At 35.2% G+C, this 23,264-nt stretch overlaps 2 protein-coding genes across 8 annotated transcripts in view; both read left to right on the top strand.

Annotated features, from left to right (window-relative positions):
• The window catches only part of LOC128985466 (uncharacterized protein CG43867), a 424,696-nt gene extending 417,432 nt beyond the window's left edge, over positions 1-7,264 (top strand). For all 5 annotated transcript variants that reach the window (XM_054404962.1, XM_054404961.1, XM_054404960.1 and 2 more), the window contains 8 exons: positions 225-380; positions 876-1,037; positions 2,088-2,165; positions 2,599-2,732; positions 3,534-3,663; positions 4,309-4,400; positions 5,112-5,229; positions 6,286-7,264. In XM_054404962.1, coding sequence (XP_054260937.1) covers positions 225-380; positions 876-1,037; positions 2,088-2,165; positions 2,599-2,732; positions 3,534-3,663; positions 4,309-4,400; positions 5,112-5,229; positions 6,286-6,453 — 1,038 coding nt within the window. In that variant the 3' untranslated portion in view covers positions 6,454-7,264. The remainder of the gene's footprint in view (positions 1-224; positions 381-875; positions 1,038-2,087; positions 2,166-2,598; positions 2,733-3,533; positions 3,664-4,308; positions 4,401-5,111; positions 5,230-6,285) is intronic.
• Positions 6,504-23,264, top strand: part of LOC128985468 (1-phosphatidylinositol 4,5-bisphosphate phosphodiesterase) — a 34,411-nt gene continuing 17,650 nt past the window's right edge. The window contains exons 1-6 of one of the 3 annotated variants that reach the window (XM_054404968.1): positions 6,504-8,049; positions 14,232-14,428; positions 14,948-15,007; positions 15,874-16,011; positions 19,326-19,405; positions 22,494-22,629. In XM_054404968.1, coding sequence (XP_054260943.1) covers positions 14,258-14,428; positions 14,948-15,007; positions 15,874-16,011; positions 19,326-19,405; positions 22,494-22,629 — 585 coding nt within the window. In that variant the 5' untranslated portion in view covers positions 6,504-8,049; positions 14,232-14,257. Of the gene's footprint in view, positions 8,050-12,056; positions 12,201-14,231; positions 14,429-14,947; positions 15,008-15,873; positions 16,012-17,510; positions 17,591-19,325; positions 19,406-22,493; positions 22,630-23,264 lie in introns of those variants that run through there. The other 2 variants (XM_054404966.1, XM_054404967.1) reach the window with 2 other exon arrangements.

Genomic DNA, 23,264 nt, shown 5'->3' with positions numbered 1-23,264 from the left:
TGTTTTGTCTTATCCCTGTCTTGTTCATGAGACTCGTACTGCAACTGCATGTTACTGTCTTTCGACCTCCCCAAAGATTGGTAAATCTATGGGGACAGGTAGTTATTTGAGGTCCAAAAAAAGAATTTTCTAGCTTTTTTAAGAAGCATTAACCAAAGGCTCATTACAAATTGTAGTTTAACAGTCTCAGTTACCCTAGTCAATAATCCACCAATTGTCTGTAGGTTGTTGGGTTTGACGGGTCCACCACAATAGAAGAGTTCCTGTCGACTCTCAACTCAGAGATCGGGTGCAGAGAATCGCCAAGTTCTGGGTTCACCCTCTTCAGTGACGACCCGATAGAGAAGGATTTGGAGCATTATATTGAACCATCTGCTAAGGTGAGTGATAGTTGTTGAAAAAAATCTGTTCAATTACAATTGAGAGTTGGTCTAGTGGTAGAATGCGAAACTTTGGTCCCAGAGGTCCTGGGTTCAAACCAAACCAATCGACAAGTGTGATTGTATCTAAGTGATAGGGTCACAACTCTTTTAGGTATGAAGTAAAGTGTAAAATAACTCCAGACTAGAGCCTCATTTTCTACGATGTAAAGGTGGAATATTAAAAAAAAATTAAACACAGCTCCAACTTAAAAGGACAGCTATAACAACTCTTTATCTCACTATCATAATAATTATTGAGAAGCGAAAAGATAAAATAGAACTCAAACAGTATGATAATTCATAAGAAGACTCATTTAACCATGTTTTCTTTCAATAAAAATTCTTGGTGCAACTACTCTAGACAAATAATTTTAGTATCCTAAGTATTGCTACCAAAAGTTTGCTCATTCATACATGTTCTCTAATCTTTACTAATGCCAATGTGATTTGCAGTTGTGTGACGTGATCTCCAAATGGGAAACTGCACTGAGGGAGAAGGGATCAGGCAAGTTTGAGAACTCTAGAGTAATCCAGCTGGTGTACAAGAACAGACTGTACTGGCGACATTCAGCCAAGATGGAGACCGAGAGAGAGAGACTACTCATGTGCTATCAGGTGTGTGATTGTAATTTAAAATGTTCAAATATTTGAGGCTCAATGACTATTCTTAGATTTAACTATAGCTATTTTTCAATCTTGTATTAGCTTTCTAATAAACACAGAAATACAAATTCTTAAAAATTTTTTAGTAAACACACTAATTGAACACTGGTGTAACTCCGTACAGAGTTCACTCATCCTATCAACATCCTCCCAAGCTGGCCACCATTTCTTATTTTGTGATCTTCTGCAACCAAAATCTGCCAAAGAATCTTGCTTCAGCGACAACTTTGTTCGGTCCACAACCTTACTGTGGCATCTTATATTTGCGTGCACTTCCATCGCGCCATGGGTCAGCGAAACTCAGCGAAGACGATGGGCTGAAGTTCCCCCTCTAAAAGCTAGCTCACTCTCCACACCCCTTGAAAGCAGGTTGCCTTGGACATTCCGAGGCTGAATATGTGAAAAGTTAGACAAACAGTAGAACTGATTACCGGACATGGTTGGTTCAGAAAACATCTGCAACATATAATGGTGCACCACTTTTGTAGGAAATGTGGTAGTTCAGAAGAAGACCCCGAGGAGCTCTCTGAGGCTAGAAGGCCAACTCTTGGTAGACTGGTAAGAGGGAGTCGCCTTTCCAAGGTGGAACTGGCAGACTACGGGCATTTATTAGGTGATTAGATATTTAAGGATTTCAATGAAACAGTTTATTGGGGTGGAATAATTTGACAAATTTAGATGAAGTGCTCTGTGGCTTCAGCCCATCTCTGCAAGATAAGACCAAATCTGCGACAGACAGGTGTATCAATCAGCTGTCTACCAAACCTAAGAAAAAATAGGACTCAGACTCTGGATCTATAGAGTGGCTCTTAGCCAGACAAAAAACGCTTAAACAACACGGTCAGACAGTTGTCTATTGCACTAATAGACATCATTATTCACAAAGTAGGATATGGGTGTTTCTTTTTTTTGAATTGGATATATTGTGCTTGTTATAATTTCGAGTTTTAGTTAATATTTGAGCATAATATATTCTTTAAGTATTTTCTTGTTTGTTTGCAGGTTAACCAACAAGTAGTCCACGGTCGCTTCCCCCTCACCAGAGAATTAGCATTAGAGTTGGCTGCTCTAATGGCTCAGGTATGTTGTTGGTATTTATTTTGTTCCACCATGGTGATGAAGGTTGTTTTCTAGTTGGAATAAGATTTGTGCATCACTATTATCTCTCCTCCAAAGCATTTAGTGAATCTGTTATTTTTAATTTTACTACGTAACACGATAAAACGCATAATTCAAAGAGAAAATTTTACTTGGAGGTACAGTTTTGACATTTTTGATTTTCAAACTTTGCAAAAAGGCACAGTGAAGAATGTGAAAATATTGAAAAAAAGAGACGGATAATCTTTTTTCTTAGTATTTTACTATCCTCCTGTTCAAGAACTCTGGATTTTCCCACAGTTCCTTCTCTGATTGTCGCATCATTTCTGGGGCCTGTTTTGACTAGAGGCAGTTGATTTTCAAACATAAAATGTATGAAAGTTCGTGTATCTGATGTGTTTTATCACGGTTCTAGATTGACTTTGGTGAGTTCCACACGGACAAGGGTCGAGGCAGCGGCAGCAACATGAAGGACCTGCATGTGCTACAAGCCTTGGACAAGTTCTACCCTTACAGATACAGGGACAACCTCACCCCTGATGCACTCAAGTGAGTTTCTACCTCTTTGTGTTGATATTTATGGAAATTCTAGGGTAAACCATGGGTGAATCGGTGGCTCAGTCAATAGCTTGACTATGAGACATAGCAACTGTGATGTTGTGGGTTCGTGTCTTGCTGCTGTCACTTCAAATGTATCAGTAAAGTTCACCAGCTCATCATTTGCTTTGCTTGATCTCACACCTGAACCTTTGAGGCCCATGTAGGCAGGAAATTGAGATAAAGAGGCCATTAAAGTTGTTATGAACAAAAACTATCAAGATTGTGGTTTTATTTAATCAATTAATTTTGGGATCTAGATCTTGAGATTTGTTTGGATAGGTAACAACACTCTGGCAAAATATTCCCTCACCCAAAAACATCTATGAGATTTCTCTAGGTCATATCCTACTATATGTACAGTTCGGCCAAAACTTCTGTGGGTGCAGACAGGTCGCTACCAGCCAAACTAAAACTGTTGGGTACTGGTTATTAGCAGTGCTGGGGGGTAGGGGTGAGTGAGTAGCAAGACAAATGTTTTTACGAAAGTAAAAACCCCGCCAACTGTCTCGCCTAGACTCAACCAGATCTGGGCGTCCGCACAGAAACTTTGGCCAAACTGTACCTGGGACATAAACAATGCGACAATTAGTGAAGATTTGCATTGTTTCTTTTAATAAACCTAGTAAAAGTTCCTAAGTACAACACACTAAACAAATATGAACAGATTTTAGTCAAATCAAAGCTGAAAAACAACCAAATTACAAGTTCAATTGGTTATATATCATACTGATTTTGTATTTGGTTTACCAGAGAGCTTGAGTCCGGCCTACAGGAGAAGTGGATGTCTTTGAAAGGTCGCAGTACATTAGACTGTGTCCGAATATACCTCACTTGTACAAGAAAGTGGCCGTTCTTTGGTGCCTCACTGTTCCAAGCAAAGGTTAATATTGTATTTGTGAAATGTCAGAGATAATTAGCTGATATTACAACTTGCATGTCTGTTGGCTAGTTTTAGATCAACTGTTTGTTAACTCTGTGATGTTCCTTTTAAATTCACTTAAATTTTGGCTTCAAAAAAGTTTGAATTTATGAAACGTTTTACCATTGTTTTTTTCCTTTGAAGAGTACAACAAAAATGTTCAATGGAGATACTCTGTCAATTATTCTACTAATAAATTCATCAGTGACATCAAAAAAGAGTATGGTACTAGTATTGAAATTAGTTGTTCTTAAACATAATATGACTATAACAGCCAATTTTTTTAAAGTGAACATTTTTGTTGATGGATCATTGTCTGCTTTATTTGACAAATTTCTCAAAACAGCTGTATCTAATTCCACAGATGTTGTGCAACTGTTCCAAAACAACCAAAACTAGTTCCTAATAAATCACAGCATTCAATAAAAAAAATAAGCAAGCAATACATCTATCTATTTTCACACAACCTGTCACACTAAAAAATCATAACTGAAACAATTGGAACGTTTTTAATAACCTAATGTCAAAGCTAAGTTTTCCAAATGCAGTGACACCATCTATTGAAACTTAACTTGTAAAATCACTAAATGATCGTAATGTCAACAGTGGAAGCAGCCCGAGCCGCAGGTCGTGTGGCTGGCTATAGCAGAGGACGCCGTTACTTTGCTGGACCTTGCGTGTATGCAGCAGATCGCCAGGTAAACTAGTGTTACATACATTTTTTTTTATCATATCATATCTCTTGCAACTTTTCTCCCACTAGCTGTGACGCACAGATTATTTCAGCTGAGAACCAAAATCTTTACCAACATTTTTATTGCTTACATTTCTATTTTCATTTTACCCTCCAATTTGTTCTTGACTTGCAATTCTTTGAAAAAGTTGTACCGTAATTTCATACAGTTCTATTTCATAAAAAAGCCAAGTTTACAAATTCAAGATTGATGTTTATTGTTTATGCCAAATCACCCCCCTTCCCAGCCCTCAAAAAGTGAAAATATTTTGTTTGCTTTGCTTTTATGTTGTAGATCAAACCATGGTTAATTAATTGTTAAATAGTAACGAATAGAGTTGCTGCTTAGTTTTTTATTTCAGTTTGGGTTGACCCATGGAGATATCAGGCCAAAATAAAGTTGCTTTGAAAAGTACTTATTAAAAAAATTTCAGATCAGTATACTACAATGTGCTATATTGTACATTATCTCAAACCAAATCAGTTTGAAATTATGAACATCTAAGGAGGTCAAGACAAAATCGAGAACATCAATGACCTACAGATCCGTAAATAAAATATCTCTGCCATGCATGTTCAGTTTTGCGTTTGAAAATTGGCAACATTTTGTAATCTTTTCGCTTTTTAATTCTGAATTCTATGAACTAATTTTAAAATATTGCTATGATTTTTATAGGTATCCATACACGGCAGTGTTGACGTTCGGAGGTTGCCAGGACGACTTTATGCTTGTGGTCAGTGCTGAAGAGGGACTCGGCTCTCAGAAACTTCTCTTCGCCCTTAGTAAACCAAAGGTACAATTGAATTAATTGTATATATTTAATCCTGATTAGTTGTATGAACAATTCAACCCTCCTCATGTAGGCTAAAGGTTGTGTTTCACACAAAAAAGAACGGTAAATACGTTCAATACTTTGTATTTGGGAATTCACTGTTAAAAAATAGTTTGAAATATTTTCCATAGAGAAAGAGAGAGAGAGCGAGGATTACTGCTCCACTGCCTTCACTCTCAAATTAAGAGTCTTTGGAGCCAAGACGTTCTAACTCGTAAAACAATGAAAGAACTACAAAGAAAATTTCTAATCCCACACTATACTAGATATTTAAATTACAATCCCTCTGGTATTTGAAAAAATATTTTGAGATGGTAAATTTTAAATAACTCTTCAGCGGCTGTTTGAAATTAACGAAATTAACATTAACTTTTATGACGGGCAAATCCAGATGGCCGTTAGCCTCCATGGACTCCCTTGGAGAAAAATTCAAACTTACAAAGAACATTTCTAATCTCAAAGTATATTTGGTGGTTGAAAAATATTTTTGGACGATAAATAACCCTTCAGCAATTGTTTGAAATTATCCAAGATGGCCGCTAGCCTCCAAGGACTCTTGTGTTTGAACAAGTGTGAGGGGTGGTTGTTGGGTGTAGGGGGGGGGGGGGGGGGTTGTGAGGTTCACAAGTGATGTTCTACTTAAAATGAATTTCAAGCCATGTAAAAAAAGTCACCAAAAATACTTATTTTTTCTTGCTGCCTAGGCACATTCTCAATTATTATGACTATATGCTTTTTTAAATTTCAAATAAAGTTGTTCACTTGAGTCCAGTACCAGATGCTTCCAACTATTTACTACATAGTAAATATATTTTTTATTTGAGGATCCTAATTGACATTACGTAACTGCTTCAAGTTTGAAGGACTTTTACCGTGGCAGTTATTGTTTTTTTTTAAGAATCGTAGTTGGCTTTGCTGGAAAAAAGAAAATTTAAGAGTTTAAAGAAAACTGAAGAATTCAAAATAATATGGTTAATTTTTATCACAATTTTACATGAGTTTTACTTTGTTTTACAGATTTTAGAAGTGACGGTGCTGATAGCAGACTACATGAACGCGTTGGGTCACGGTGGCACACCACTGGCCGGCACGCTGTCACGTGGCGCACAACCGGACATCCTCAAGGCCACACCGGACCACCAGCTGAGCCGATCCGACAGCAAGAAGCGAACACTCGACACGTGACAATAAACATCACCCCCTCCCCTGCCCTCGGAACACCTCATATGAACGACTCACCACATCACACTGCTCGGAACAATTTGTAAATGAACTAATCCTACAGTACTTTTGAATCATAAGAAAATGTATTACTTTGAGTTGTAGATTGTTTTGGGATTAGGATCAGGTTTGAGCTATGGTAAAGGTGGAATTAGCAACACGATTGCCTTTAAAAGGGAAGTTTTAGTGGTTAGGTGTTTCAGGATTCGTTTGTTTCACGATGTTTCATACCAAGGAGCCGAAACTCCACCGGACTGAGGCTGTTCGAGGATTATATCCTCTTCAGAAAAGTGTAAATTTTGATAAAAAAATACCTTAGTTGGCACTCAACAATTGTTTTAGACTCAAAAGTCACTTTTATTTAGGTCTAAATTTTGATAGAATCTAAACTTAGCTGTGTTTAGCCAGCACAAGTATCAGCACTGTATTATATGATATTAAGGCGGTAAATAAAATCGATTGAACCTTGGAAGAGTTACTCTCCGGGCCGTCTGAAGTGGTGATTCCGAGGGCTTTGAACATTGTATAAATTGACTTTTTCTACTGCTGAAGTGCTTTGAACATCATCCGTGCTAACAATACAGGTTTTTATTTTATTTTTTTGTTTGCTACTTGAATGTACTTTCTTGTTAAGCCTATTGTAAAATAATGTACAGCAACTTTACGCCTCGTCGGTCCATTAGAGGTGTTGGAAGGCAACTATTTTTATAAATAATTTTACTTTGCAGCTAAAGTGATTATTAGTTCTTGTAGATATTATACACTTTGAGGAAAACTGTTCTTTACTGATTACCTGCTTGAGAAAGATATTTTTGTAAGTGAATGTATGTTATGTTGTGAAGCTTTAAACCATAAAGATGGTTTCTTACGTTTAATCGTTTTGATTATGTCTATAGATTTTGAAATTGTAGTGTCAGAATTTGTGAATGGATTGTATTTTTTCAGTTTAATTTTAAGTGAAGCTGATAAATAATTGTGTTAAGCCTAAGCTAATCTAGTGATTAAAGCGCGGGACTTCAGTCCTGAAATCGTGGGTTAGAATCGTGCAGATCGTCAGTAGCAATGTACTTTTATGATAATGCCATGACCCAGATATTCGGATCAAACTTAAGCTGTTGATCAAGTATGAAAAATACTAAATAATTAGAATACATTTAAATTTACTGAGCTATTTCAAAGTTATACATTGTAAAAATGTTTTTCAAAATTAATTAAGTGAATGGAAAATTTGATTTTGCCAACAAGTCTTAAAAATCTTATACCCTCCCTTGGTAAAAGAAATAATGCATACATTACCTAAATTATAAACTTTCAAAACAATAAGACAAAGTTGTAGAGTTGTAAAGAGAAAGGTGTCCTGATATGTTTCATAACCGCGTCAGCTGTCGCATATCAATGCAATGGTCTATAAAGGAAGTGCCTGCTTGCTTTTGTAATGCCGTCCTTGGCTAAGCCGTTATTGATTCTGGCAAATTGAGTTAGTGTGCTTAGTGACTGAGTGAGTGAAGCCTTAGCGTAGGCTTCAGTCTTCCTGGACCGGGGGACCCGTCTCTTCCCCAGGTTAGAAAATTGTACCACTTACTTTTTAAACGTAAACATAGTAAAGCATCATTATTATGTCCAAGTATTGTGTTGAAATTCAATTAGTAAGGCAATTGAATTTAATATTTGTTGTAAAATTGTGTAATGCTAATTGTATAATTTTTGAAGGTTTTTAAACTCTTAATGATCAGGACAAACATTATATGAGCATTGTAAAAAAAATTAAGTAGTTCAACTGCATAGTCCCTCGACCAAGCCAGTTTTTTTTCAAATGGTACAAGATTTAACAATGAAATCTCTTTACGTTAGAAGTTGAAATAGTGGACTACAGTACTTCCATTTGTTGACAAAACTAGAAAATTCTATTAAAATCTACTGACACTATAATTTCAAAATATTCCTCTATGTTAGGCTTATGTTACTCTTTGCCTGGTAATACTCACATGGCATCCCAAGTGGTGTTAAGGTTATGCCTAGGATAGGCTGAGATCTGATTTTAACTTAGTTAGTTACCTTTTACGGACTAGCAATAATGGTAGACGCGTGCGTGCTTATTTTCATGATTTTATTTACACATATAATCGTCGTTTTGTTTCTTAATTTATTTTTGTACACTTTTTTTGTATTTTTACAAGCATGATGTGTTGCAGTACTTACATTGTATGACTAAAACAGGTTATGTAGGCTACTATGTAATCGTTTGTCATTTTTTTATTGACTATAAAAACAACACCAAAGTTATGATGCAAACTAAAAAAAAACACGATGTATCTTTTACCTAGTACTAACTAACATGATTAACAATTCTAGTATTTTGTTATTTAAGCCAAATAACTTTTATTTAAGTGTCGACAGAGAAAACTCACGTCCTAACTTCACTACCGAACTTATGTAATTCTATCTAATGGTTCTAACTAATTAACCAAAGTTTTTAAATAATGTGTTCATTTAAATTATTTACTCCCTTTGTTGTGATGTGTACCTATTTAATTTGAGAAAACTGTACTTTTTTATTGCAGGTCTGTTGTCAACTTGTATTAGTTTTTATTTTAAATTTATCAATAAACATGTGCTCTTTCACCGACCCTCCCTATTGGACAAGTGCTATGTTTTATCTGATTCTTCCAACGCCTGTTATTGACAATATCTAGGTGCAAACACCTACTTGACTCTAGTCCTACGTATCTTAAGTCTCATGAGCTACAGCTCCTATAAGTTCCATTTACAATTGCAATCAGTGTTTTCGACTGTTTATATTTCGGTCTTGTGCGTTGTACATTGGAATTTTCAGCCTATAAATATATACATAGATAGATATATTAACATTCTATGAATGTAAGGCAATTTATATAGATAAAGGTCATTTCCAATGCCTTAATATAAATTATTATGAAAAATAAATGTAATTTAGTACACGATTTTAGTTTTATTTTCCTTGTAGGCCTATACAAAAATTTGTCTTATTATTGGTCAATGTATTGTGTCTTAACATGATTGGTCCCCGTATTATGTCTTGTTATGATTGGCCCCCGTCCTACTCCTAATATGATTAGTCCCCCGTATGTCTTGTTATGATTGGTCCCTGATGTATTTGTGCCATGCTGAATCCTGCTGGTACAGAAGCACCATCAAATCCTAGTGTATAGAGTATTCTTGTAGAATTACCGATGATTTCCTTAATTTTCGTTCGATTGTGACTGGGTGCTCCAAACTATAAGCTGTGCTGTTTGAATGAATTAACACACACCACAGAGCTGCGACACATTTCCACACACAGCACCACAGAGAGGGGAGAAAGATATAATGTTTTGAGGCCTGAGGTGATAAGGAAAGTTCTCAAAAACAGGAACTATATTGTTTTGTAGATATTTTGGTCTTGATGGACACCTTATTAAACCCATTGTCTTTATCATCATCATATTTGATGGGGATCGACACCTAGATGACCTTTTTAACACAAATATGAAGGATGGGCGTGAAATATCTTAGTATAGCTTTGTTACTGGAATAGGGTCAGCTGTTTCATTAGCCAGGATCATTTATTTTTAGAGCCCAATGATCAGGGACAGTCCGAGTCCACCATCAAAAAGCTACTGACACTGACTTTTATCAAGGTTAATCCGACAACATATTGAGATTTAGGCTAGCATTATACAGCAGCTAGTCAGCTACCCATAGCCAGTATTGTTCATTAGTTAATTCACAAGGTACACTTCAGCTTGCAGTTCATTCACTACGATATTGTTTTAAACACACATCGCCAATCTTTTTATGGCCATACATGTTTTTACTTGTATCCTCAGAATTTTTCCCAGCCATCGTATTGATATAATTAAATCTAAAAAAAATTGAATCAATACAGCGACATCTTTGCTGGTGAACATTTTATAGCTCTGTCCCAATTAAACATGGGAGTGGTCTTATTTAAATAATGTATGGGCATCTTCATAATTCATCCTAAAGTAACAAGGTTAGTTTGACATTTTGTGTTAGTGAGGTGAGTACAGCATCAAAGTATGATTTTGTGTCACTAAAAGTATATTCCTGATTGAAGTTGTCAACATTTCAAACTAATATTTTGTTGAAATTGGTTCATGCTTTTTGTACTGGGGTGAAAGTCCCAAGTCCTGTGGACTTTTTTTTATTTCTACGCCTAGTGAGATTTTAAAATATTTAAAAGTTTCAACTAACAACTTTGTAAATAGATCTCCATCTAAATTTCCATTAAATTTGTAAAGGTTGATTTTATTTACTTTTAAAATCTCACTTTTCACAGTGAAGTCCATAACTTATATTTCAAAAATGTAACATAATAATATATAGAACGTTCTGTTTTGATCCACTTCATTCCCTCTCTGTTTAAAGGCCCATTTATATTATCAGGACCGGTACACAAAGGTAAGAAAACAAGTTTTCATCAATAAGTGGCTGTGATCACTTGGGGGCATGCAGACGCAAACAGTCGATAATTCAAAAATGTTTCTCAAGAAACTGAAGAAATACAAGGACCGTACTACATTGTAAAAAGAATATTGCTTAAAGGTTTGCGAAAGGAGGGACGTGTTTGATTACTGCCACATTCACAAATCATGAATGGCTTTTCCTAAAAATGTTTAAACACTCCTGTACATTTTTTATTTTAAAATGCACCAGTGTAGACAGCAAGAAAAAATCTGCTGAGGTACTTTTGACTGGCTGACAAATATCTAAAGTGTTACAAGGACTTTAGCCAGTCCTTCCAAGTGCTAATAGCAATTGCTAAGCCCCCAAAGGGGAGGTACCGGTAACTGTCCGGTATTTTGGAATCGGCATTTCAAGTAGGCCATAGTCATGGACGTCTGTTAAGTGCCAGCCCCTTAGGGGGGACCTCCAGTGACATTCCTCCATCCAGGTTAGTGGGGTGTTTAGCTCTCGGAGAGGTGGAAGTGCGCCATCAATCTCCCATCTACCTGTGACTATTGGTTCTATGGGCTTCGGCCTGCTTGCTTTGTGCGACCAACATTTTGTGTGGCAAATCCTCAACTAGCCTTTCCTGGAGGTGACATGACAAAAATCAGAGTCCCTATATTTAAAGGGTGGGTGATACCCAGCATATGTAATCTTTGGTGATACTAATCGTGTAAAAAAGCAAACCACCGTCTTAAAAATGTCATGGTATTTTTACTACCTATGTTTGGTTACGGATATTGCAAACATAAATCAAGAACTAAATAATTATATGTTTTGTAGAAAATCAATATGGGGACTTTTTTAGAGAAAAACAAAACTATTAGTAAGGAGTGTTCTGTTGATATGTTAAAACAATGATCATAATATTACAAAATACAATAATATGCCATGGTGGAAGGAAAAAAGTGTTTTTTCCTTCCACCATGATAATATGCAGGTGTGATTTGTTTACATATACATCTCAATGTAACAAGGTGTTTCATGTTGTTTTATTGCTCTGAGCTCTTACTCCTTGTGGGAAATTTTGTTCAGGTAATTTTATTGTTGGCAAACATGTAACTGTCAAAATGGTTGTCAAAATCGCAGTTTCGTTGTTTCGTTCGGTCTGCTGAGTTTGGTGTGTTTGGGGTTTTGTTGTTAACATGTATAAAGAAATTAATTCATTAACATTAACTTATTTCGAAAATAAAGAATAAAGGTTTATATCACCCTCATTTTAGGTATGTCTTAAATGTGTAGTTGTATTTTTTTGTAAGTGAATTGAATATAGAGATTGTAATAGGCCTATGGGAGGGACATCCATACATGTAATATTGACGTTTAGAAGTACAGCTAATTTGAGTTTAATCGGATTAATAATTTCTGTAGACATTAAATATTCTATATATATTAGAACTGTATTTTGCAGTACTTTTAAAATGTAAATAATGTGTAATAATATAGATAATAGGGTATACTTACGTACCGTACAAGTATTGTTTTAGTTGACCTAATTTGATCGTAGCATTCCTCATTAGTCTTAATGGTCTTAATCCTTACTGAATTAAAAATAAACCTAGTCATGGTAAGCAAAACAACAATTCCATTTTACCACTTCCTAGCTCCTGAACTTTTCCCAACAGTAGCCTACATGTACCTATTGTTTTATTATGTTAAATTGTGCTTGTACCTAATACATTCACCTCAGGCTATTCATGACTATGTTTATTTTTTAGATTACCTAAATTAAGTTAATAAGTTAGACAGTGTCTATTTTCTCACATTTTTTTCATTTAGGCTAATTGGTTCTCTAAAGTAACTTATAAGTTATTTTATTAACTTAATGCTAGGTCTAACTCCAAACCTACCAAAAACATCCATTAACTTTATGTCTGACAGAGATGTCTTTGGCCGAAAATTAAAACTTAATTTTTAACAAGTGCTAATCACACAAATCAATTTGTATTTCATTTGTTTGGTAAGTTAGGGTTTTAAGTAAAGATTTAAGCTTAAACCTACATTTTTATTCAAGTCATGAAATAGGTCTACACCTATTTCTACACCTTCAGGTTTGAAGGCAAACACTAAGTTATTTTAACCACTCAGCTTCCTAGACAATAATTTATTTATTGATGTAATGTAATCTAATAAAAGAGACATATTAGGCCTAAATAAACGTATGTTGGCAACAGGAAAACGTCACAACTTCCACCCCTTACCTACTAATTCCATGGGTTGTTGTTACAACTACATGTTAGACTTGTCCTGTCCATATTCCCATCTGAACCTCTCTCTTGTCTCTTAACCTTTGATTTCAATTTTGGGTTTGTATATAAAACGGTTTTCGTCTTATAATATTCTAAAATAACATTTTAGGAGATAACTTAGTTTAAAAAACCACCACTTTCAGGGTCAACAGAATCGCAAAAATATGAAAACCACCACTACTGTATGTACCAATATATAAGTTTACTATCCATCCTTCTTCAGGCCTTCTCAGCGAACAAGATTTTAAGAAATTATTAGGCCTAGGCCTAACAATTAGGCCTAATTTAGAGGCTGAATTTTTATAGCCTAATGAAAATTAACCTCTACCTATGCAATAAAATGCTTATGTTTATAAACATAACATAGCCTATAACTTGGAACATGTTATGTGATTTTGTGTAAGTTTATCTTGTTTGTTGTAACGGTGAAAGTCTTCCAGGATGAATTTTTTTGGATACTAACCCTGCAGTTGTAGTAAGTTTGAACCATAACCAATAGGGGCAAAAAAGTGATGCTCCACTGGCTAGCATTATTTAGCAACTTTATTTGTGTTTTGTTGTGTCACAAAGTATTCGGTACATGCCTTGGTTGCAATAACTTTTGATAGTTTGGTTGTGGCAAGGAATCTGTGTTGCTTTATTGCTCTGCTGACAAGAGGTGTCAGCATTCCGTGCAATTCAGATAACATTGTAGACGGTGGGACAGTCGGGTCCTCAGGAGAGCAGTAGGAGTGAGAAATTAAGGGATCAAGGGTTGCGATAAGTGCCGCCGGGCCAGGCGGGCTCGGGCACAAGTGGTTTTAGGCTTGTTGTTAGCGAAAAGAGAAAAAACCCTCAAGGTAGGTGGAGAGGGGTGCGATTGTCTCTCGGTCCCATAGCGCATCACCCGCAAACCATACCTAGGCTTAGTCGTGATTGTGGCTTCCCCTCCCCATAGCTGTCACAATATTATCTCATAGTGCTAGCATATGCTGTGATCAATTACTTTTAAACTGATGATTTCAGGAAGCAGCCTGGATTAAGCAGCAACCATGACAAAGAAGTTTGAATTTAACTGGCACATCCCTGTGCCTGAACCCCTCCTCCAGGGATGCGTCTTTGACCGCTGGCAAGAGGAGAAGGATTCCTCGGAGTCTGAACCTGCATGCATGTTCAAGGTTGACGAGTATGGATTCTTCATTTTTTGGAAAAGCGATGGAAAGGTAACTAAGAAAGCTTACTCAATGTTTAGTTTTTTTTATAGATAAAATCTGTCCTCCGTCATGTGTTGGAGTTGAAACTCAGACAACAAGTTGTGTAGTATTTAAACTATGATTGCTTTGTTACGAGTGTGTCAAAGGAAACCAAAATGCATCCTAATCAATTCTGGTAGGCAGCTGGTCTAGTAGTAGATCGCGGGGCTTCGGAGATTGAGGTTCAAGTTCTGCCAATCACCAATGGATTTTGTCTGTGTGATAATGCCACGACCCTCTAGGACTAGCCTGCAGTAATGTACAAAACAGTTCCGGGATAGATTCTAGTATTTTAGAATATAAAGTTGTGACATAAAAAAAACTTGTTTGTAGATGACATCATATGTAGTTTCTGTTTGAAAAATGAAAAGAGTATGTTAATCAAAATGTATATTAGTTTGGATAGGCATTGGATTTTGTGTAGATTTGATTGGATTGTGCGTGATTCTCGGTCCTTAGTTTGACTTGACATAAAACACTATTTTTCAGGAAGGAGATGTTATTGAGCTGTGTCAAGTTAGTGATATTCGCGCCGGTGGTTTACCAAAAGTAAGTAATCAATGAGTTTTGCCTGAAGACTAATGTCTAAATTAACTATATTATGGATTTTAAAATACTTTTGTAGTAGGCCTACAGTAGGCCCCTACAGTTCTTTAATCTATAATTTCTGAAAGCTTAAAACATATCGGCAGAGTTGTAAATATGAGATTTTATATTATGACATAATATAATTTTGATCAAGTCATTCCTTATTATTGTCTCATCCTGATTGTGAAGGATTTTAAATTTTCTAAGGCCCTTATCATGCGAGCGCTATTGCCGCCGCGTTGATGCCGCTCCAACCCGGAATTGAGGCTCTACTGAAGCTAGTCATACAGACGCCGATGTCGTTGGCGAGTCCGCATTCAGCCGGACGCTGAGCGCTGTGTAACGTAGACGGTCGCATTAGCAACGCGACGCTAGTGACATGGGACCCGGTCATACGGAGCGCTAGCGGTACGTATTTGCCACCCACTACTGGCAGATCAACTGGAAGACCTTTTCAGAGTTATCATCATCACTGTGTCTGGCTTTCTTATTTTCTCACACAAGGCAGTAAGGAGTTCAGCAAAATAATCAACTGACATTCGATAGTAACAAAAGAATATCTTTTCATACTTCCTGTGGTCCTGGAACATCAGATGAAACTGTCCGGCGACAGACGTGAAGAATGGGATCCCTATCGTCTTGAATTCTTCTAATAATAGGCCTACTATGGACTTTTTCAGGTTTTATCTCGACGGCATCTGCGCGACGGCAATAGCGCTCGTATGATATGAGCTTAAAAGTCTATATAAACAAGAAAATGTTGCATCGATAGAATTAATAGCACTTGAAAACACAATTTTCCATTATTAATTTTGTTAATGTTTTAGGATTCTCGCCTACTTCAGCAGTTAGTGAACAAGCATGGGGAAAATTTAGAGGAAAAATCTCTCACAATCTGTAGTGGAACTGACTACATAAATATCAACTATCAACATGTGATTTGCCCTGATGCGGCGACTGCCAAGGTAAGGGATTGATTTGATTTAAATAATAAAAGCCACAAAATATCTATCAAATACAACAATTAAAAAGTTGTTTGAAACTGTTTGTGAACTAGGGGTGTTGCTGAATTAGTTCGAACTATTTTTTCGCATTTGTTGTTGAAGGACTAAAGGAATTAACTACCTATCTGATTTTTGGACGATCAAACTTATGTGGTAAAATGTTTAAAGAAATTTAGTTTGAAATTTGAATTGTTTTAAGTAAACTCAGCTGCTCTTTCAATGATTTGTTCTTCTAACCCTCTCTGACCAAGTATTTTTTAACTATTTTAAAAATATAATTTATCAGGGTTATAATTATACAGTTGGATCAGATTGTAGAATTATTGCCTAATCGTAAACCAAAGTAAGAAGTTAAAACAGCTGTAAAATTGGAGGGACATTCTTGATGTATTATGTACGATTGACAATCTTATCCCGTCAATCTAAATGTTTACAAATTAAATCACAATAGCAAAGCAATGACCAACAAAGCAATAAGCAAAAAAATTTGGTTACCATAATTTTTTAGTTAAGTTTTTAGAAGTGTTAAAAAACTGTTTCTACACATGCGACAAACCTCACCGCTTCATTAACATTAACTTTCTTATGCATGGTATTCGATCACTAAATCAGTATAGCACTCATAACAAACACATGATGTACAAATTCACTGAGTACCAGCTATAGGCACTAACAATCAGAAACTTCATTGTGTAGGCCCCAGCTTTAAATAAAACAGTTTTCAAATAATTTGCCTTTCAATATCTATCTAGGCTAATAGATTTTCTGTGTAACATCCCTTTTTCACCCGTCCTATTTAACCGATTCTTATGATTGAAGTGTCATTTTAAAGCTTATAATCTAGCAGAAGGGCAAAGGGTAATTAAAAAGGTTATTTCCTTTAGAGCTTTGCACCTTAGCCTTTGATTAATTTCTAGATTTTGCTTTCAAAGGCCCAGATTTGCAGACCAACTTGCCTTGCCGGTTTCAGATGTGAATTGTACTAATTTAACAGCTGATTACCATCGGTTGGAACATTAACTACAGTTCAATTTTAATGAGAGGCAAAGCAGATTATGCAAATTATTTTTAATAGGCTTGTTTATTGATAGATAAAATAGGTGATTGATAGGCGATAGATAGGCTGGTTGAGGTAGGTAAAACGACACAATACACACAACATTATTTCCTTCATAATAACATTGCCAGTAAATAAATATAGGTACATTTAGTCACCAGGCTAAAATAAACACAAAAATTTATTTCCAACCATGGTGAAAATTAACATAATTTTGATACTGGTTAAAATTGTTTTGTTTAATACGTAATTGTCTAACCGTGTCAAAATCCGTAACTTTTGCAGATCCACAATATGTTTTGAACAGCGGCAGTTTTCAGCCACTCGCTTAATCCTGAATAAAAATGCATGGACATTGGTTCAGCACAAGAATTGTGACAGTTCAGTGTTTGTATTTGTTTAGGCTTGGTTAGACGGACTCAGGCAAATAACCCACAACGTTAAAGCTAACAATGTTTGCCCCATGACCTGTCTGAATAAACAGTAAGTCGCAGCATGGTTGTCCGTTGTCCTTGATAGACTAGACCTAGGACAGGATGTTTCCCTTGAAGCATGAAATGTTGTAAATCTGTGTTCATCGATTGTTTTACTTGTTTTCAATTTTTTTTATTCATCTCATGTAAATCCTAGATTCATCGTTAGCTGAGGTGTGCTTTGGTTTTGATGAGTTTTGGAGTTATTATTTTTTTTATGTGATTGGGAAGTCTCAAGGTGTTTTTTTCAGGGTGGTTTTTAATTTTAAAATCTACACAACATTGTGTACAAAGCCAGCTAAAAATGTTAATAAACAAAAGAGTAATTCACTTAGGCTACTTTTTAAATGGGTGGCTAGGCTTTGGGTGAAAAAACAGAACTTTCAAATTACAGCTCTCTTTAAAATGATTTGCTTCTTTAAGAACCTTGGTCTTGTTCATTTCCTTGGAAGATGGACGATGTCTGTTTCAGAGGGAGAGTTTCTTTCTGTAATGAAAACAGTTTACTTTCATCTCTCCTAGAAAAAAGGGGTTTAAAGAACCATTATATCAACACTTTTTTATGTTCTACATATTTTTGAATCCATCAGGGCATATAGGCCCTACTTATTTTTAGGAGTATGCCATACCTTGCATTGTATTTTAAAACTGTTTACTTATGAGGGTAGGCTAACTCATCACTGGGTTAAGTTGTGCACCAGGTTTTATATTTCAGGCGTTAACGTTCATAAGGCTAAATTTTTTACTGTCACCAAAATTTTTTTTGAAATATTTGTTAAAAGTAAAAGACATGATGTTACATGGATTTCACAACTCATATATACATATTTGTGAGTCGGTGGCTCAGTCGGTAGCGTCGCGGACTTTGGGCCCAAGGCAGCGATGTCGTGGGTTTGGATCCTGGTCACTGCCACTAAAATTTATCAGTCCTACAGTTCACCTTTGTACTGTACCGGCTCACTCCTTGCTTTGCTGTAAACGATCCACGCACAGGCGCTTAGTCTATGTGGACGGGCAAATGCAAGGTTAAAAGAGGCCGCCAACCTCTTAAAAAAAAAAAAAAAAAAAAAATACCAGTGTTGGATCATTGCCATATAGTGAATAAAATTCTTGATGACACATAGCCTAATGATATACCAAGATCTTGACATGGTATAGACTACCTGCCAGTTATGCTTAGTTAACCAACTTATTGTAAGGGCTTATCTAGTCTGATAAGTTTGATTGTGAATAATCTTAATGTTTTCCTTATGCATTGTGTCTATGTATAATGACTTATACCTCAACAAAAACTTTTAAACCATTCAGATATATGTGAATAACCATGAAACCTCGGATGAAATATCTATTACACACTGCTGAATATATACATTTTGTTTAGGCATTGAAGACTCTGAAATTTAACAACTATTGCAACAAAGATATTGTATCACAAAGTAACGTTGGGGGCTAAAATAGTTTTCAATGTCACATTTTCACTTCAGTTTGTTTCTATCTTAACCTTTAGCTTGTTTATTTATGTGTTTCCACATTTTCTATGTTCTACTAAGCATGTTTTTAACCCTATATACAGATAATCTCCTTGATCTTTTTATTTCCATCTAGGTTTACCACCTCTTTGTGCAAAATATTTAAGAAATATTTATTTCTTGCATGATTCAATTGCACATTTTTGTTTTTTATTTTGTTTTACTGTTGCGCCCGTCATCATTTGATTTAGTTAATTTTCTTTTGCATGATGGCAGACATGGCAGGAAGGCTTGCGCAAGATTACCCATAATAACAAGATGAACAATGTATGCCCTCGGACCAATTTAATGAAACAGTGAGTCTCGTAGTGCATGAGTTGTAGTATGGTTCCTTAGACAATGTTAAATGTCCACAAAACCTTGATAATTTATGCAAAAAGTCAGACAGTGGAATACTTTGTGTAGGCCTATATTTTAAACTGAATATGTAGGCTATGCAGGGTGATAAAAATTCACATATTTACCTTTGTTGCTGAGATAATTTGTTTTTAGCAAATTTTCCTATAAGGAAGATTAGAAGCTATTACCGTAGATGGAACGAAAACACTTGGATCCTGTACCGATAGTTTATTTTTCCGTTTAGATGTCCCCTATTTGTGGACAGTTAACATTTTTCATTTTTACCTCTTACTTTGCCAGACAGTGGCAAGTTAGTTTTCTTCAACCTTCTGTTCTCTTTTAACAAAACACCTTAAAGGAAGTAAATATTTTTGAAACCGTCTTCTTATACCAGATGCTTGCAATGAGACTCTTAGGCCTACGTAGTAATAAAATAGAAAATAAGTTTTTTATTGGGAGGTGGGGGGGGCTTGGGGTAATCCTACTCCTAGATACGTCAGCCTTTTGACCTATTGTAGCACCCCGCTACTCGAGTCTGACAGTCCTCAGTTTTGCTGTGAGACGCCCAGTTTTCTTATCTCTTCAGGTTCCAGTTGCAGCCTCCCCAAAGATTTCAACCTTTTTTGAGCCAAAGCTGGACAGGCCACATAAGTGTTCGGAGGTTTCAATTTTGTTTTTGCTGATATACATAAGTTTGTACATTAAATATTTTTTTACATTTTATCCTAAATATCTAAATTATAAAAAAAAAAAAAATAAATTGTGTGATTCTCAACATTTAAATATTTCAAAAGAACATTTAGCTCAATGAAAAAGGCCTCAAGTAAATTTTTTGACAATTTCATTACTTTACGTGATTTATTCTGAAAACTTGCAAGCATCTGATAACTCATTTATGCTGTAGTATTTCTGATATCTATTTTTTACCATTACATTATGGGCTATAGTGTTTATGCATGTATTTTTAAATAACTTCCAGGAAATACTTCACATGTTTTCTATGTTATTTGACATGTTTGTAGTCTTATTTTTGCAAAACAGCTGGATACAGTAAGTAAAATTTTGATGTGTGTAGGGTTTTGGTAATCAATTTTGATTTACCATGTTTAAATTGGACATCTCAGTGTTTTGACTCCTTATATTTACCAAAATCATTAACTTTGTACTTAAGTAGACACCCCAGCCGTAGGGGCCTAACGTTTTCACCCAAAAAATATAACTGAGCCCCTAATGGGATATGATACTATTAAAGTTTTCTTTATTTTTAAGTCTTCATACATTTTTAGTAGATCATGACGTAAAATAATTTATTCTACCCAATAAATTAGCTTTCCAGTTTGGTATGATACAATTGTTTGTGTGTAAGAAAGAAAAACAGCATATTTCATACATGAATGGAAAATAAAAATGTCTCTTCTACTTTCCTGTAATGCATGTATATTCAATTCATAATCAGGAGTGATTGAAGTTATAGAGGAAAACTAGTAAAACAAAGTGCAAAAAGGATTTTAGATTGGGTAAAGGTTCAAGTAATGAAAGGAGAAATTTTCTTTTGGCTGCTCAAAGTAATGTCGGTACTGTTTGACATTTTAAAAAGCTGCAAAAATAAAACAAAATTGGATCATCTGTTGCAAAATTGTTTATCTGGTTACATTGTTCAAATTATTCTATTGAGTATTCTAAAAGAACGTCCAACAAACTTATGTTCAGGCTTATTTTCTGTTGAACAACATTTTCGTATTGTTACAACAGTTACATATTAGACAGCTGTGCCGTCAGCTGTTCTGTTTATGTCAGTTTTACGCCCATCTGCCTAATTTGAATAATTGGCAGAATGCCAGATTGACACCAAACAATAGGTGTTGTATTCATCCATAGTCAGTGTTCTGCTCAGTATGATAATGGTTCTGTCATAATTGTAGGCTTATACCAGTTGAATAGGTGATAATCTTATAAAAAGATAGGGCATTTGCCAGGAATTATTAAGGAAATTGACAGGAAAGCAGGCTTACCTTTAAATAAGTCCATAGAGACACATAAAACATCACAAAATTAAAAGTAGAAATTTTCGTGGTCACTGACTACTTTTTCAACCACTTTTTCTCCAATCTCCAGTGGTTGAAAAAGTGGTCAGTGACCACGAAAATTTCTACTTTTAATTTTGTGATGTTTTATGTGTCTCTATGGACTTATTTAAAGGTAAGCCTGCTTTCCTGAATAGGTGATAAAAACTTTATTGATGAGATGCATCTTTCTCTTCAAAATCTATAGTTTGTTAAATATATTTGGACACTGTAGTGGTTTCTGTTAGGACTTAAGTTTCCAAAAATGAAAATACAATACTGTGAAGTCACCTGTTTTTGATATATATTTATCACCTGGGAAAATTCATTTACCAAGCAAAAAGAATGTTTACTATGCAAAAGTAATGTTTACTATCGTTTTTGGATTTTGCCGACATAAACAAATAAATATTTGATACTATTTCTAATTATTTGCTTTCAAACTATCAAAGTAAAACTTTCAGCAATGAAAATTAGACTTTTGATTGTATAGGCAGTTTTTAACTTAAATCTTAGCTTCAGTTCAAACTTTCAATAAAAAACCTCAATTTTAAAAACCTTAAGTAGTTGATATCCTTATTACTTTTGATTATAGTGCTGGATTTAGAGTACTTGTGACCCTAGGTTAAATTGACCCTTTGCTAGATCTTCCCCCGATTGCTGTCAAATCTAGAGCCTCTTCCACAATCTCCAGTTCAACGTCACTCATGACTTTTGTCACTCATGATCGTGGCTTATTAAAAGAAACTTTTGTGTTTTATATGTTGTAACTGTTGTCAAAAGAGACTTAAAAAAAAAAGTTTTTGCACAAAACGTGGCAGCCACTTTTTCCTTACGTTATGGCCTAGTGGTAAATTTGGCTTGGCACCATTTGACTTTTAAATTATTTTAATGACGGAAGTATGACTATGGTAACTTAAATACATTTAATACCCGTACGTGAAACCTGCTTTTTGAAACGCTGAATTAAAACCTTTTTTAGTTGGATGAGACTCGGCATGTTGGTGGAGAAGAATGGGAAAGTTCCGGTCAAAGTTGTGGCTCGAACGTTCGCTTCTGGTAAAACAGAGAAGTTGGTGTACCAGTGTCTATCTGACTTGGGATTGCCCAGTGGAAAAGTGAGTTGGTTAAGAGCTTCTTTAAACACTTAATAATCTCTCAAACACCATTTAAACATATTATAACTAACTATACTAATTATATATAGTTATTAATTATAAAAAAATTCTTATGTCACAAACTCTTACGCTTTTGAGGGAAAGCAGTCTAAATCTTCAAATATTTATGGACATGTTTAGAATTATACCCGTATCTATTGCACCAAAATCTGAGACCCTAATCACGAGGGTAGTAGTTTAGCCCAAATTGATCGGGTTGTTAGATTGATAAATATGTTGGGTTATGTTCAGTATTTAACTTAAAATATAGTGATATATTAAGCAGTTTATTAAATGAAATGTTTAAACTAAACTATTTTAGATCAGCTCATTATCTAACAAGGTAGTCAATAAGACATAAGATATCACAGTGTAAGCAATTTAGGTTGCAATTTATAGTTTGTGATTACATGAAATACTTAACTTTAATAATAACTTTATTTATTAAAACCAATATGTTTTTCGAGGGTTTGCTAAAAATAAACTTAACTTACCGAATCAATTTAGTAATTTTTTTATGGTGGTCACGAGTAACTTAGTCCGTTTAATATGTTGATAAATTTTAAGAGAGACTTAAGAGATGTATTAAATTAATC

This window comes from Macrosteles quadrilineatus, unplaced genomic scaffold (genome assembly GCF_028750875.1).
Source record: "Macrosteles quadrilineatus isolate MER2022 unplaced genomic scaffold, UCM_ALF_1.0 Scaffold_2__2_contigs__length_208266976, whole genome shotgun sequence".
NCBI classification, from domain to species: domain Eukaryota; kingdom Metazoa; phylum Arthropoda; class Insecta; order Hemiptera; family Cicadellidae; genus Macrosteles; species Macrosteles quadrilineatus.
The sequence above is the reverse complement of the archived record's forward strand: the minus strand, read 5'-3'. Positions and strand labels throughout refer to the sequence as shown.